Consider the following 17780-nt stretch of genomic DNA (forward strand, 5'->3'; position numbering starts at 1 on the left):
GTGTTACAGCATTAGTTTATGTGGTGAAGAATTTCAGAACCTTACCTCAAAAGGATTTTGTCTACCACTAAAATTCAATAAGACGAACTATCCACAACATTTGATTGATTGATTGATTGATTGATTGATTGATTGATTGTGTTTAGGGCCACACCTTGCCACTAGTACTCAGTGTTCACTCCTGGCTTAGTGCTTAAGGCTCACTTCTGATGGACTCAAGGGACTCTGTGGCGGGCCTGAGTGCAGCCTGAGTCTGGCACATACCAGGCAATATCTGACCTATCTCTCCAGTCCCACCATAACATTTATTTGACATTTATGATAAGTATTCCTTTCTTTAATGCATCTTATCTTTTAAAATATCTCAAGGCCCAGGGAGTAAACTTCACATTGTATAAATTTTGTGCACCTTTATTTACTCACCAGATCATCATACTTAGATTGGCAAAACAGTAATATGTGCTTTTGATGCTAAAATGGTTTTGTGTATCCTTCACTTAAGAATAATTTCTAAGATTTTCTACATATAGAATAAAGCACAACTTTATTTATTCAATCCACTAAACTGGGGATGAAGACTTTGACTTAAGTACTTCTTTAGATTAAAATAATCTTAGTTAAAACTCACCTTTTGGGCAAATATCTGTGCAAGGTTTACACATTTTGATTCCATTTTCTTCTACCTCCATCTTGGAACTAGGGCAGGCACGCACGCAAGAACTGGAATCAACTACAAAGTTATCTGTTTTTAAAAAAAACAAAAGTAAAATTACCAATAACATTATTGTTCACAAAATAGGCTTAAAATACAGTTATGTATGGGTTTGAGAATGGGTAACACTGTTAGTATTCATGTCTCTTCCCCTAAAATAATTCTTTACTTAAACATCTCAGTGTGAAATAGCATCCTCAGACATCCTATTCAATATGCGGGTAGTGTGTATTAACAACTAGTATTTGTGTGATTACTGCTCCACATCCTGAATTACCCCTAAGAAAGAGTGCATTTCTTTTACAGACTGAGGAAACTACATGACATTTAGTTTGTGTTTTTCAACAGTTCCACTTCATTTCATGTCTTGATTCAAGTTTTAAATCTAAAAAGTATTTCAAGTTACAGAAACCACATACACACACAAGGCTGAAGTTCAACTTTCTTGGATCAAAATAATGTACTTCATAACCAGGAAGAAATATATAAGCTGTTTTCCATCTTTAAATAGCCTGTCACCCAACCTATCATACACCATTGTTTATTTGAAGTGGCAAAATGAAAATAGAAAAGGAAAAAAGGAAGGAAGGGAGGGAGGGAGGGAGGGAGGGAGGAAGGGAGGGAGAAAGGAAGGAAGGAAGTGAGAAAGGAAGGAAGAGAGGGAGGAAGGAAGGAAGAGAGGGAGGAAGGGAGGGAGGAAGGAAGGGAGGAAGGGAGGAAGGAAGGAAGGAAGGAAGGAAGGAAGGAAGGAAGGAAGGAAGGAAGGAAGGAAGGAAGGAAGGAAGGAAGGAAGGAAGGAAGGAAGGAAGGAAGGAAGGAAGGAAGGAAGATGGAGGGAAGGAGGGAGGGGGAGGGAGGGAGGGAGGAATAGCAGCCAACCTAATGCATTAGGAACGGTGTATAAAATAAAGCAGGGACAATTTTTATTATCTGACCTGTTGGTAAAAATGTTTGGGAGTACAGTAATCAAGGTTATGCAAGGGCATTCTATACCGCCAAAAAGACAAGTTATTGGGCATCACACAATATAGGACCTCTTACAATGAGGACATTGAGAAAGCAAAATATATTCATCCCCACGCTGGTCCTGAAGTCAACAAACTTCTACATCTGAAACATTGCTTCTGACTTTATATTCTGTAGCATGGAAGGTTTCTGACCTTGGGGTCAGGAGCACAGATGAGGAAAAACATGATGCAGCTTCAGGGTAGAGTATAAGCAGTTCTGTTTTATTGGGTCATAAAAAACCAAGAGAGTCCATGATATGGGAAAATATATAAGATACACATATTTATATATAATTATTTTTAATCAATATAACAATAACTATTGTCATTGTTTTCAATTACTTGGTTTTAAATGCTACCCCTCTGATACTTATTCCCTATCCCTTCTATATTTTAATGATTGATAAAGGGAGAGGGAAAATAAGACTTTTACCTCCTACATTTTGCAGAGGATAAATATTCTAAAAACCTAAATTATTATTTTGTAATCACATGACTAGTGGACAAAGTCAGAAGTTACAGCCATGGCAATTCCATGATCCTAATGCTTGGTATGTTGTTATCTGCACAAGATAAAAAAAATCGTAACATCTGTATGTGCAAAGGTGCCGATGTAGACATTATATCATCCACTCAAATAGGCAAAACAGAGAACTGTTCCCTTGTTTACTCCTTGCAATGAAATTGAGTTGAACAAATACCAAGATGGAGATCATGCTTAATTCTGATGAAAGTTAAGCAAATCATTTTAAATCCCCTTCATGAGTTAACAATTTGCTAAATAGACATTAATATGCCTTTTATGCCCATGGTCATTTTTTAAGAATAAATGCAATATTTAAAATTCTATATTATACTATAAGTAAAAAAATAGGAAATAATTTTGGGCTGAAGTTATTGTACTTAGAAGCAAGCTTTATTCATTATATAGCTTGCTTACTCTTAAGTAATCACATTTCATAGCAACATTATGACAGGGCTATAGCTCAGGGGTAGAACATTTGAGAAACAATATTATGTGCAAAAACAGGGAATTATAGTAAAAAAGGAAATAGAAGACAACGACATACCAATCATAAGCATGCCTTTTTTAATTTAATTTAATTTTTTTTGCTTTTTGGGTCACACCCGGCGATGCACAGGGTCACCCCTCTGCTCTGCACTCAGAAATTATTCCGGGGGTGCTCAGGGGACCGTATGGGATGCTGGGAATTGAACCCGGGTCAGCCGCGTGGAAGGCAAATGCCCTACCCACTGTGCTATCACTCTAGCCCCAGGCATACTTCTTTTAAATGAGACTTAAAACCCATTATTTTACTTCTTTTGAAAAGTAATTATTTGTGAAATGGTAGTTATAGTACTCAGCCCCAAACAATTCACCATACTATTTCAAATTTTAAATTAAAGCACATTTGAATATACTTTTTTGTATAATTTAAAAATGATGCTTGAATTAATATGACTCCTTTTATCTTTTTACTTACGTGGACACTTCTTGACACAGAATGCTCCATACGTGTACTTTGCATTGAAGTTATGTTCTAATTGAAAAGTAGTTGGATTGTAGACAAAAGTTTGGGGACACTGAGTAACACATGCTCCACTATCATTGAAATTCATGCACGCCTGTAAGATAGCAAATATTTGTTTCCTTTAAAGATGACTTCCAAAATACCTGTATAAGTAATACTGTTGCAAAAGTTTCTTCAAGATTCTGTGTTCTTTTCTTCTTATGCATCAAGCTTATTTTTAAAAAATCTGAAAATACGAATATGTTAATAATGCCTGTTTATTTTTAAATATCAATATTGTTTAGTGTTTTCAAAATCACATCAAACTATTTTTCCAATGTTAGTTAGTATGTCATTAATAGTTATTATGTTCAAATTCTTTGGTACTTATGCAATAACATTATCTGATAATGTTCAAATTATTCAAGGTAGGTAAGAGCTAAGCATGTTTGGGTTTCTTGTTTCTTTGTTTGGTTTGAGCGCAACACCTGCCTGTGATCAGGGTTTGCCATAGGCTCTGTGTTCATTGATCACTCCTGGTGAGGCTGAAGAATTGTGTTGGTGCAGACTAAATGGAAGTCATGTGCAATTCAAATACTTTAACCCCTATATTACCTCTCTGGCCCCAGTGAAAACTAGTTTAACTCACAATTCTTTATGCTGAAGCTGCCACAGCCAACAAAATCCCTACTTCTATGGGTTAAACTTTTTTTTGACTTGTGTTTTTTGTCTGAAGTGATATAGTAAAAGCAAACATCACCATTATACAGTGAGAAACCCTTATGATGATCATTTAAATTAGACTTAGAGGCTTTGAGGAGGTGACTAACCAAGTACAAATTCAGAGAGATTAATGCCAAAATATAAAGAAGTAACAAAACATAAGCATGATTAATATAAGGCCTTTTTCCTCTATAGCTTCTTCATGATGACCTAGTATTCAATAAAAGGCATTAAGTTGGAGAAAAACATTTCATTTCTGCTGACATATGCATTGGAATGAAGACCTCATTTTGGTAATATTTTTTTTAAATGCATTTGCAATGAATTAAAAACAATTTGCCACCTGCGAGTCAGATATCTGTTATAAAAATATTACATATATCAGGATATAATTAATAAAAGGGATGAACTAATTATCATAATTAAAGAATTAGACCTTTGTGGGAATTATTTAGATTTTGGAAGGCAAGCTAATATAAAATATATTTTACATTATCCTCATAGACTCTATGTATGGTTATTAATAGGCATTAATTTATTCTGTTTCCACAAAACATTTTCATCATCAATTGTTGTTTTAGTAAGTGCTTTATCACAAACATGACAATTCCCTGATGATGATCTACTAGATGCATAATCAGAATGAGATTCACTGATGATACATTATTTACTAAGATGACACTTACCAGGAAGGATCTATTAAAAACCAATCTAGAAAACTCAGTAAGTTTTAATTTATGGCTATAAAACTTCATGGGTCCTCATAATTGCTTTACTAACATACTTTATGCAGTGTTGCACACAGATTGCTTGGCAACAAAAGAACATAAGCCATCAGAATCAAACAAATTTACCTTCCAGATTGCATATAAAACAACCATGAAATTCACACCAAAGTTTTGATCTGGCTTTCTTGAACATTCTGTTTCAAGTGCCAAGGTAGAATCACTGTAACTTTCCATAAACATAATGAAACGATAATTCAGAAAATCACTTGGCACTGTGCTTATCATAATAATGGAATGATGAAAGAAAAAAATAGCGAAAATAGTTGAGGTGAAAGTTATGGCTATTCTCGGTGTTCATTTTTGTAACTGTTTTGGAATTGTTAGCACAATTAACACCTGATAGTCCAAAACAAGTTTTCATCTTCTGAAAGGTAATATGCAAGGACGAACCTCAGTTTAAGACTTGCACAGAATATATTACTTAAATTTAAAATTTTTTTCTTCTGCAGTATTCACTTCTACAGGAATATTTCTTCCTCACTTTGTATCCAATTAAACTTCTTATAATTAAATACTATATATTAATTGCAACTTATATTTGATCACTTTCATATTTAATAATTAAAAATTTTCATCTCAAAAGAATGCATATATATGTGTTTAATAACAAATGCATCTACCTATGTATACATGTATTATATTTTGGGGGACTTGAAAAAATTAACTTGTTAATTTTTAACAAAAGTTCTTAAAGCATGATTACTAATTTAAAGTAATATCAATATACTTGTGTATGAAATTGTGTTAAGAGAAGTTCACAGACTTGCTAGAAGTTTTTAAAAGAATATAAAGAACTATAACAGGTATAAAATGGTAATTGAGAAGTGTACTCAATAAGTTATAAATAAAATTTTAGAGAAGTAAAAGTGTCATTTTCTAGAATAAAAATAACACAGATTAGCATATAAATTGTTTTACTTGTGCATTTATAAATCTTATAATTTTGAACAGTAATAATCTATATTTAAATAATTTTAATAGTAATTTTGCCTGTAAGCAACATAAACTGGAAAAATAAGTTCGTAAATGTATCTGCTTTGCTGTTGAAATGTACACTCAAACACAAAATGTGGTGCCTGCACTCCAGAGACTCAATGATGTAGCTCTATGATAATTACTGTAAGTTTTGGAAGAATAACATCAACCATTAAAAGACAATATCTCTATACAGTCTTCTTCACACGCTCCACTAAAGTTCACTTATATAACTTAAGATGAAAGTTACATAAGATGAAATGTATTTCACAGAAACAATTTTAGTGAATTATTCTCCACCCAGTGAGAGAATGACTTCTAGGAAGGCAGAAACAGCTTTCATAATCCCAATACGGTTCTTTTCCTAGTAACGATGTTAAAAAACCCATTGCACACGGTAGTTTAGCAGGAGAGTAAAAGGGAACGTTCCCAAACATACAAAGCAGTCTGTGTCCTTGGGTCCAGAGCAACCTCCGGCACATTCTCGATGGCAGCAGTCACTCACATAGGGTCCGTAGCACCGGCCATCACATTGTTCTGCACACACCGTCCGTGTCACTGAGGAAGAGGGAAAAAGAGCCTCTGTAAGAGTCAGCCACAAAGAGAAACTTCTAAGATGAACCCCAGAAGCTGATGAAAAGTGAGCTCTGGAGTCCTTGCTACTCTCAGTCCATTAGCGACACAATTCAGCAAACATTAACCAAATGAAGTTTCCAAGTTGATCAAAAGAAATGTACAAAACCTTCAATAGTAATGTATATAACTGTTTTTTTCTGTTCTCTACAGTTCCAGAAAATACTGACAGTGTTTCGTAAAATTAGCAAGAAAGCATCACATTGGAAATAACTGAATGAGATGATCCTGCAGGCTGGAATAGATGGAGCAGGCAGTGAGGTCATTTTGCAGCCCACATCGCCCATGGGACATAGTGTCCCAGAATTGAATCTAAGATGTTTAGCACTGAGTTGAATGCGAAAGTAAATATTAACTATTATGTGATTTATATTATATGCTACATATAGGTAGATGATAGAAAATGTGGAAATATATGTTTTTTCTATTCCTGAGATTTAAATTTTGTGTTTTCTATCTAAGTTGCTCAAAAAAAAAAGTCATCTACTTAAGGACTGGTGCAAAATCAAAAAAGAGAACATTTTAAGAAAGGAAGAAAAAAATAAAATGTATCCACCCTCTCTCCCAAAATAAAGTGGATGCAGTCTGAAATGACAAAAGTAAGATGAAGTATGCCAGAAATTACAGTTTAATTATTTTTCAGTAGACTAGGGCTAAAATGAATATTTGCAGCAAAAAAAAATTAGTTGATTTGTAAAGTATTAGTATTATATTTTGGGATAAGTGCTCAGAACTTACTCCTGGCTCTGAGTGAAGGCATTACTCCTGGCTAGCTCAGGGCATACCTGGGATGCTGGGGACTGAACCAGGGTTAGCTATGTAAGGTTGGCTACCCTCTGTGCTACCACTCTCGTCCCAGCATGCACTTTAAATGATACTCTGTGAAATCCTGAATGAAATAACTTAGATTTGTAACTGTTTTTATTAAACTATATTAAAGTTTTCTCTGTTAAACAAAAATACTTTCTATAGTAAAACCGAAAGAAAAATGTCATATTCAACACAATAAGGATCAATTGTAACATTCTGGTTAAATAACATTTTGAATCTTTAAAGTGATACCGAACATAATTCATCCACGTTACAAGAAATTTTATAACATTGCTAAGATTAATTCATAGTTTTCTTTTGGAAGGAAGAAAAGGTCTAGAGTAGACATTCATGACAGTTATACATGAATGAGAATATACACAATAATGCCATCAAACTTTTATCCATTAAGAATGATAAAAAGCATGCTATCCCAATTTTATAAAATTAGCTTATTCTACTACCATTCATAACTTAAAAAAAATTAAGATATTATCACTTGTTGTCCTGTTGCTCATCGATTTGCTCTAGAAGGTGCCAGTAATGTCTCCATCTGTCCCTATTGTGTGCTAGTGTAACGCCCTTGATAGTTCACCACCTCATCATGGCAGTGGAATGGCAATAGTGTCAACTGAGGAAGAGTGAACAAGTGCTGCCTAGAGATGCAGGTAGGCGCATGTTTGTCAGCGTGCATAAAGTGTATTATAATAAATGTATTAAAATATATTGATAATTTATTTTAAAATGTAAAAGTAAGATATTATTAAAGAACTATCATTTTTGCTACCAGGGTTAGAATACGTTTAATTCCAATTGAAAAGTCAGTAAATAGGAAACACAGTTGGAAGTGGTTGCCTGACAGATACATAATAGAAAGAATCACCAGATAAAAGCAAAAAGTTGGGGCTGGAGCGATAGCACAGCAGGTAGGGTATTTGCCTTGCACGTGGCTGACCTGGTTTCGATTCCCAGCATCCCACATGGTCCCCTGAACACCGCCAGGAGTTATGAGCAGAGTGCAGAGCCAGGAGCTAACCCCTGTGCATCGCCCGGGTGTGACCCAAAAAGTTAAAAAAAAAAAGCAAGAAAAAGAAAAGCAAAATGTTAATCTCCAAACTATGATGTAACTCAATTTAAAACTTTTCTTCATCGCTATGTGAGATTTTCTAGAAAGAGGACAATTCCTTTGCAGATAATGTTGCAAGCAAAATTAGAAGAGCACCAAAACGTAATTCTACTTAATGGCATTTGTTGACTAATAACATGACTTAATATGAATTAACCATATCAAATGACAATCATATGTTATTAAGATGAAATCACAAAACAAAAGACTTCCTAAAATCAACAAGATAACTCACTTAGCCTCTATGGGAACATTAACTGATAATTACTTTGGTTATATTAATTTCCATCCTTGCTTGAATATTATTTCATTAGAACTTCCCCTCTGTATTTAGCATCCTTTCTAAATTGCTTTATTGGGTCCATTAAAATATTTGGGTCAGATTTTAACTAGCTTATTCACTGGTGGCACATAACAAACAATAACTGTTTAATATAAAAGTTAAAAACTGGGAAAGTTAAAATGATTGTATTAGAAGGAGTAAACTTAAAACTAGGAATGAGGATTCATTCAAGCTATCCAAGAGAACCAGATGCTAAACCTTAAGAAACTGATTAATTTCGTATGGATGAAATAATACTGAGATTATTCATTACTCCCCCCAAAATGAACTAATGGCAAGTAAATTTATTACATACTTATCCCACAAACCAGTGACTTAATTACATCCTTAAAAATAGATAACTAGGTAGATAGAAAGGCAAATACATAGATACACATATATATATATATTTTGAAACACACTAAAATTACTTCCTTAAACTAATTTATTTTATTTGAAGAAGTTTGGTGATTTTTTAGTAAAACATACATTACTGCATCTTATGAATACCAAGAAGGACAAAGAATATCCATACATAATATAACTAGAATTAAAATCACAGTAACACTTTAAGGCACTGTAGCACTGTCGTCCCATTGTTCATTGATTTGCTCGAGTGGGCACCAGTAACGTTTCCTATTGTGAGACTTGTTACGGTTTTTGGCATATTGAATACATCATAGGTAGCCTTCCAGGCTCTGCTGTGTGGGTGGAGTACACTTGGTAGCTTGCCAGACTCTCTGAGAGGGACGGAGGTATCGAACCTGGGTTGGCTGAGTGTAAGGCCCTACCTGCTGTGCTATCACCCCAGTCCAGTAACACTTTATGAAAGACAAAAATTTAATAAGGCTGAATTTATGCAAAATATTCTGAGTGTCCTTGCCACATGTTTTCACATTCTGTTACTTTTCTCCTCTTCCCTTATCTCCTTCCTAAGTTCATCCACATTCTCATCCTTGTCTTTTGAATATCACATTTCCTTTACTCAGTGTTTCTGAATATGGAGTGTATATTAGAACTTCTGAGAGTGTCTTTCATACTTTACGATTGAGATGCTTGTATAAGTCAAGATTTTAATGTAGTTCTTCCAGTAGCTTTCAAGATTGCCTCTTTTAAATACATTCCCTAGGAATGTCACTTCCAATTGGTCTTTACATCTCATTTAAGTGACAAGATGTACACATGGTACTTAAAATATAATTAATTTTAAGATGTCCACAAAGCACATATTTTCTATTAGATAAAAGTTAACAGCTATTTTCTAAGATGCAAATTATAGATATTAAGTTCTACAAAGGATTCAATAAGTAGAGTTGAGAACCACTATTATATCTGTAAAAAGGAGGGGTAGGGTTCTAGGCATTTACACCACTGGATTCTTCTTTAAATTTTTATTACAATTACTAAACTCTTATTAAACTTACTATTTGCACTGTTACCCTTTCAGTCTTTAACTAGCTGAGCAACATAAATAATCCGATGTGCAACCAGGAAGGAAGATTTGGAAAGAAAATGACTTAAAGTAGGAACAAATATTGCTTTGGCTAATTCTGAAGACAAAATCTCCAGAAAATGATGCATCAGAAAATTTATTTCTCTCATCCATCAGTATTTTTCATGAAAGCATCTTGGGCAATCTAAATTTCACTATAACCACAATTTAGACATAGTATATTTATATTTATTTTATTCTATTGCATTTTGTATTCAATGCACCACATCTCCAAGCATCCTATGTAATTTCTGTTTATTGACCCAGTTTTGACAGTGTCCATGAAACACATCATGTCCATGGAATAAATAGCACTTTAAGGGAAAGGTTTTAATTGTATTGTGTTTGCAGTTCCTTAGAGGTTTGAACAAGACAGATGCTTGGGTTAAAGTAGGGATTATTCATCTGGATATAAAGAAGAATGCATTGTGTATTAAAATGATAAAACTTTAATGAGTTATAGAATGAACTTTTATTTTCTCTGTGATGTGTTTGGGAGTCATACCAGTGATACTCAGGACTCACACTTAAGTGGGCCCTGTGCTGAAGGCCGACTCCTGGAGCTGCACAGGACACATATGCAGAGCTAGGGGTTGAATCCAAGTTCAAAGTTTGCAAGGCAAATGCCCTATCCTCTATGCTATCTCTGTAGTTCATGAACTTGATTCTTCATTTATCAGTGCTGAAGGGAAATCTCTCTTGGATCAACTTAAGTTAAAACAGTGAACTAGATTAAATGTTTTCTAGAGGAATTATTTTACTTTTATAATCAAATATGTGTTCTTATGAATGATGTATTTGGGAGTAAATAAATGAACATTTTTTATTGTAAAAAAACTAGTATACTGTAGCAAGAAACGTGTGATATGCTTTCACAATATAATTTATATGAAACAGGCAAAGCTCATAGAATCGTGATAGCGATTACTTCTAGAGCATCCTAAAATGTCTAGAAAATGAGGTTAATTAAATTAATATAAGATGCATACTTCTCTTTATTATTCTAAAGGATAATTTTTCAATATAGTTATGTTTCCAGATCTAATTAGGGTAGAAGAGGAGATGGAATTGGGAAGAGGAGAAAAGAGAAGAGAAAAGGAAAGGAAAGGAGAGAGAGTGACAGGAGGGAATGGGACAGAAAAAAAAGAGGAGAGAGCAGGAGGAAAGGAGGCGGGGCAGAGGAAGAGAAGGAGAGGAGGAAGGGGAAGGATAGGAGAAGAGAGCAGAACTCTCAGGGGAGAGAAGGAAAGAAGGGTAAGGAAGGGAGAGGACAACAGAAGTGATGAGAAGATGAATGATGGAAGAAAAACAGACCAGTCATAGGAGCTATACACACCTATAGATAATGGTGACTCATTGTATAGTTTAGTAACTAAACCTAGTTCACCTGAAAAGTCCTAATTAAAATTCACCTTTAGTTGCAAGGTTCTTATTAAAATTAATTTTTGGGGTCTTAAAACTATGACCAGGGGATGGAGTGATAGCACAACGGGTAGGGCGTTTGCCTTGCATGCGGTTCACCCAGGTTTGATTCCCAGCATCCCATATGGTCCCCTGAGCACTGACGGGGTAATTCCTGAATGCAGAGCCAGGAGTGACCCCTGTGAATTGAGGAGTGTGACCCAAAAAGCAAAAAAAAAATCTGATTGAATTTGGATAGTACTACAGTGTTTAACCATTGTCCCAGATAAATTACTGGTGATGTGTAGGCTATGACATTATAATGCTAATAGATGGGTTAAATAGGAAAGAAATATTGATTTATTGTTCATCATCAACTATTTTACTTATGTTTTTGACAAAACTTTATCCAGTCTCATTTATAAAACTACGTTCAATAATTGAGAGAACTTAAACTATCCTCCAGGTCGCCAGGAAAGTTCTCCCTTATTAAGAGATGAGAGCATCAGCAAAATTTGTCAGTGGAGTCAATAAAAATTATATTTTCCTATAACATATTAACTCTGAAAATCTTCAGAATAATAATCAGTGTTGTTTTGGTTTGCATCTTCTCGGAAAGTAAAGATTTGAAGTTAATAAAGGAGGTGTATGAATCTGCATAAGAAAAACATAGTGTCTTAAAATAATCTATACATTTGAATTGAAGGCTATACTTTACAGTTCACAAATAATCCATGTATAACATAAAAAACTGGAATCATAATCATATCATAGCCTGTCACAAATCAAGAAAATATCAAAAGCTGATGTTTGAGTATTCCAAACTACCACACATTATAGTAGGGTCCACTTCTCTGCTTCTTAAGCTGATCTCTCTCTCTCTCTCTCTCTCTCTCTCTCTCTCTCTCTCTCTCTCTCTCTCTCTCTGAAAGTGGAGGGGCTAGAACTCAGAACCTCATCCATGCACAATACCTACTAGAGTCACTTTAGCATTCCTGTAGATGTAACATTTTATTGATGAAGAAACTACAGTCCAAATAAACTGATAACCCCCTAGGAAAACTCAAGATAAGAATATCTCTGAGATATTTGAGTCCAAGATAAATGCATGATGCTATCTATCTTTGTAATATCCCCACATCTTCAGGGTTTTCCAGGCAGTTTATATATGTTAAGGCAAAGCCTAATGATTAAATTGTTAAATAACGTTCAAAGTCAAGAAGAAATACTATACTTATTTATTATTTATTTTGGTTTTGGGGGCATACCTGGTGGTGCTCAGGGCTTACTCCTGGCTAGATACTCAAGAATTACCCCTGGTCGTGCTCAGAAGACCACATATTGGTACTGGGTGTTGAATCCAGGTCAGTCACTCACAAAACAAGTACCCTACCCACTGTACTATTGCTCCAGCTCTGAAATACTATACTTAATAGCAATGATAAACTGAAAGCTAAAGACTCTTGATACTAGCACCTTTCTTCAATATGTCAAATATTATATTTTTATTTACTTTCCTACTTCATTACTTGTTATTTTCTCAAATGAAGTAATGATTTCAACTTTTTTTTTCTTGACTTTTGGAAAGTAGGAGTGATAGCACAGCAGGTAGGGCATTTTCCTTGCATGCGGCTGACCTGGGTTCGATTCCTCCATCCCTGTTGGAGAGCCCGGCAAGCCACTGAGAATATCCCGCCCGCATGGCAGAGCCTGGGAAGCTACCCATGGCATATTCAGTATGTCAAAACCAGTAACAAGTCTCACAATGGAGACGTTACTGGTGCCTGCTCGAGTGAATCGATGAAACAATGGGATGACAGTGCTGCAGTGCTACAGTGCTTTTGGAAAGTAGAAAAGTGTACTGGAAAGTAGAAGAGAAAGGAAAAGAAACTCCATAGATGTGGAGGAACTTAGTATAGGACAATGTTAACTATAGATCTCAACTTTTCTAAGGTAATTCCTGGATTATAGATTGTTCAATATATAAATTCAATGCTAAACTTTTTGTATTATAAATTATTCATATTCTTTTATAGTGAAGCATTTTTCTTTAATGCCAATGTCTTTTCATTCAATAATACTGTGGCATTTTATATATATATTTTTGTGTTTGAAGCAAGGTAGTTTTTATTGAAACAAAATTATAAAGATATGAGGGGAGAGAAAGAAAGAAGTGTGTGTTCAAGAAAGAACACAGGCTTCTTCAGAGTGGAATAAACAAGAAAAGTAACATAGAGAGGAACAAGTGAAATATATGTTCAAGAGCATGTAATGTGGGCTTGAAGAACAAGGCTTAAAGATACATTTTCAAAACAATCTCTTACCTGTGGTCTTCTTTGCCCTCAAAGACATGGATTTTGAAAGAATTTTCTATAATATATATACTTTGATATATCTTAAAATTTTAACCTTCCTTCAAAATATCCAAGTATGTAGGGGCTCTCTCCACCCTTGGAGAAGCCTGTGTTCTCTCTTGAGTGCATTACTCTCTTTCTTACTTTCCCTTTCTCTCTCTCTCTCCCCCTCCACACCTTAAAAAACCCTCCAAATAAAATCTATTTACTTCCCCAAAAATCTAAGTATTCCACTTGAGTCTTCAATCTGGTTATTTCTTAGACAATATTGTTTGGATGAATACAGCCTCTGCAAGATTCATAAAGGAAATACCTAAAAATCTTTATTCCAATCCCAAATCTTGTCATTCTTGTCAAATGTTATTCTGAACCTTCATCTAGGTCTCTATTTTCATCACTGTTACAACTTCAGTTTTGGAATTCCTCTCTCTTAAAATCAAATCAGTTGCTTAATAAACCAAAACATAACTTATTATGTCACTTTTTAAATATCCTCCTTTTCTCATAGTTCTTTGTATGTGTTGTTTGACTTTTCTGCCTATCTTATGTCTACTCATTCTTTAATGATAAATGTAATTAAATCTCCTTTCTAATCTTTCATCAAATTCTTTATTGAGAAGCCCATTCCTCAGCCAGCTTCCTTCTAAGGATGTTACTTGTGGTAAAACAAACAAACAAACAAACAAAAACTTCAATTGTAGCATTTAGCATATTTTATAACAATTGGATACATTGTGACTATATCATGTGTAAAATTCTATCTTTAACCCCCAGCACAATATCTGGCACTTTTTTTTTTTTTGCTTTTTGAGTCACACCCAGCGATGCACAGGGGTTACTCCTGGCTCATGCACTCAGGAATTACTCCTGGCGGTGCTCAGGGGACCATATGGGATGCTGGGAAACAACCTGGGTTGGCCACGTGCACGGCAAATGTCCTGCCAGCTGTGCTATCGCTCCAGCCCCTATCTGCACTTTCTAGGTGTTTAAAAAGTACTTGAGAATCACTGGATCACTGGATCACTGTCATTCCATTGTTCATTGATTTACTCGAGCAGGCGCCAGTAACATCTCTATTCATCCCAACCCTGAGATTTTAGCAGCCTCTCCTTACTCATCTTTCCTAACGGTTGGAGGCTCTTTCAGGGTCAGGAGAATGAGACCTGTTATTCTTACTGTTTTTGGTATATCAAATATGCCACAGGGAGCTTCAAATATTTGAATTTCAGTACATTGATTCACACATATTCTAATATATACAAATGTTCTAATATTTGCACAAATAATCATATAGATATTATAACAATGCAAGGAAACATTAATAGCAATGACCTTTTCTATTGTATAGATTAGGGAATCAAAAGAAACTAACGTTCGTATGGGATTAATTTAGAGAGGACTACATCCTAGTAACCCTGGTTCAGTGTTCTTCGTGATCAAGGTTGAATATTGACCATAAGTCTTTTAAGCTTAGGCAGTGAATTGTCCCTCTTCCTACCCACAGAGAAGTTATAGTGCTCTTACGAGCATCCTTATTCCCCAAGCTTATCTATAACCTTCCTTTGTGCTTCATCTCTCATTGTCAGTTACTAAATTTCCCAATTCAGACTTGTTACTTATATAGTGAAATCCTTCCGGGGACTCTGGATTTTGTATTTGTAGTGAATTGTTTGCTTTTCTCTTTCCCCTGTATCCTTTTCATATTTTATTACAGCAATATTCCTTGCTTAAACACAGAAAGACCATTAATGCTATGCTCCTAATATTTGAGAGTTGACTGATTCTGAAATATATCTACTCCTGGGCATCTGTTATAATTACTTGACTCAGATTTCACTTGCCATAGTTCCTGTAGCACTGTAGCACTGTCATCCCATTGTTTATCGATTTGCTCGAGCGAGCACCAGTAATGTCTCCATTGTGGGATTTGTTACTGTTTTTGGCATATCGAATATACCACGGGTAGTTTGCCATGCTCTGCCTTGTGGATGGGATACTCTCAGTAGATTGTTGGGCTCTCCGAGAGGGATGGAGGAATCGAACCAGAGTCGGCCACATGCAAGGCAAATGTCCAACCCACTGTGCTATCGCTCCAGTCCCATAGATCCTAACACCTCAAAAAGAGGGGTTCCATATTGGGACTTAGATGGACCCAGGGTGTGCAGCAAAGCTCCCCCAGCATAGAAATGAGACAGTCTGAAAGAGCATAAAGCATAGTCTTGATGATTTAGACACAAGATCTCATGGGATGGGATAAGGTAAACTGGCCTAAGGACCTAATCAGGGATTTATGGTAAAGCCCAGCTGGCTTTGCCCCAGAGCCCAGAGAACTAAACTTTGGAATCTGTATCTCTTACTGTGTTTATCCAAATAACTGCAAGTATTAATAAGAAGTAAACTTAATTGTTCAATATGTACTATTGGCAAGTGAAAGAGAAAAGCAATATAGATGTCTATGGGAGATAGAGTGACTCTTTGAGTTAATATACCCAAGAGAATTGCCTCCATCCAAACACTTTACCTCTGTAAATGATCAAACACACAATTGTCAATGGTCAATGCAATCTTGTATTTCAAACCCACTCAGATAAAGGCTACTCAACTCTGGAATTAAACGTACTATTTTGACCATCTATCTGTGAGTCCCCCATCTCTTTTTTCCTCTGTTGAGGGGGAAACTGGGGAGTCAGTTCTCGGCCACCGAATGAATCACACACTTGAACTCACATCCCAGGTAAGTATTTTTCCTGACCTTTTCAAACATTATTCATCATTGACTTATAGCCCCAGCATTTCTAGTGAATAGGCACAATTTGACTATTTACTTTATACGCATGGTGCCTTCAGTGTGTCACTAAGTAATAACTTATGAATCATACAAAAGTTTCATAGGCACACACACACACACACTTCTAACCTTCTCACCCGCCCCCTACACTTCTAGCCCCTGTAGATAAAATGTAAAACACACTAATGAAAAGAGTCCTCAATTACAACAAATATTATTAGCATATCAAAATAAGGTTTATTAGAGGAATTTTTTCTCTTGTTTACTGGATCACATTGTACTCAGTTTAGATGGTTAAAGTTTTAGAAATGTTGACATGTAATCCATCCATTGCAATGTTTCCCTTAATTTCACAATATCTCTAGAAACTACTAACTTAAAAAGGGGAAAATAGGAAATAATTGAAATCAATAAGAAGGCTTATGGACATGCAAGTTATTAGTAAAATACAAGGGTTTTAATTAAAGATGTTAGCTTCTAACAAAGGCGCACTGTTACTCTGATTGATCGAGCCTGCTGGCTCAGCTCTTTCTCTTTCCCCATTAGCAACACTGGCTTTTCTCTGCTCTAATTGGATATTTACCACATCGGCACCTTCTTCTTAAACAATGTTTGTTACACAAAGATCGTAAATATAATTACACTTTAGATAAACTGTGTGTGCATGCCTGTATGTGAGTCTAATTTATTATTTTCATAATTTATTATTTAGTGGTAATAAAAAAACATGTAAAACTAATGTCTGCTATATTTTCTTACTGCTGTTTTGAGGAAAAATGCATAATTATGTTCTTAGATTTTTGATATTAACATCAAGAAATTTCAGATTAACTTTAGCCTGGATAAAGAGAGAGAGAGAGGAGAGGGAGAGAGAGAGAAAGAGAGAGAGAGAGCGCACACATGAAGTTTGCCATAAATTAAATAGAAGCCACAAGTCAGGACTAAGATTTTTTCTTTTTTGTTTTCTATTTTTAAAGTGAATGTCTTAATATATTGTAACTATTAAAATTAATTTTCTCGGTGCGTGAACAGTGAATTACTAACAAAATGCAAAATAATATACACATTTTCCTAGCATATGTTATATAACATTTTTATAGGAATAATGCATAAAATGCTAATTGAAAGAAATTTTAAA

The 17780-nt window shown here is 35.0% G+C and overlaps 1 protein-coding gene across 5 annotated transcripts in view; it reads right to left on the reverse strand.

Annotated features, from left to right (window-relative positions):
- The window catches only part of ERBB4 (erb-b2 receptor tyrosine kinase 4), a 1184587-nt gene that overhangs the window by 332957 nt on the left and 833850 nt on the right, over positions 1 to 17780 (reverse strand). For all 5 annotated transcript variants that reach the window (XM_004601330.2, XM_055119903.1, XM_004601331.3 and 2 more), the window contains exons 6-8: positions 6156 to 6274; positions 3204 to 3345; positions 629 to 742 (exon numbers count right to left, since the gene is read on the reverse strand). In XM_004601330.2, coding sequence (XP_004601387.2) covers positions 629 to 742; positions 3204 to 3345; positions 6156 to 6274 — 375 coding nt within the window. The remainder of the gene's footprint in view (positions 1 to 628; positions 743 to 3203; positions 3346 to 6155; positions 6275 to 17780) is intronic.

The sequence above is a fragment of the Sorex araneus genome, chromosome X, assembly GCF_027595985.1.
Source record: "Sorex araneus isolate mSorAra2 chromosome X, mSorAra2.pri, whole genome shotgun sequence".
NCBI classification, from domain to species: Eukaryota; Metazoa; Chordata; class Mammalia; order Eulipotyphla; family Soricidae; genus Sorex; species Sorex araneus.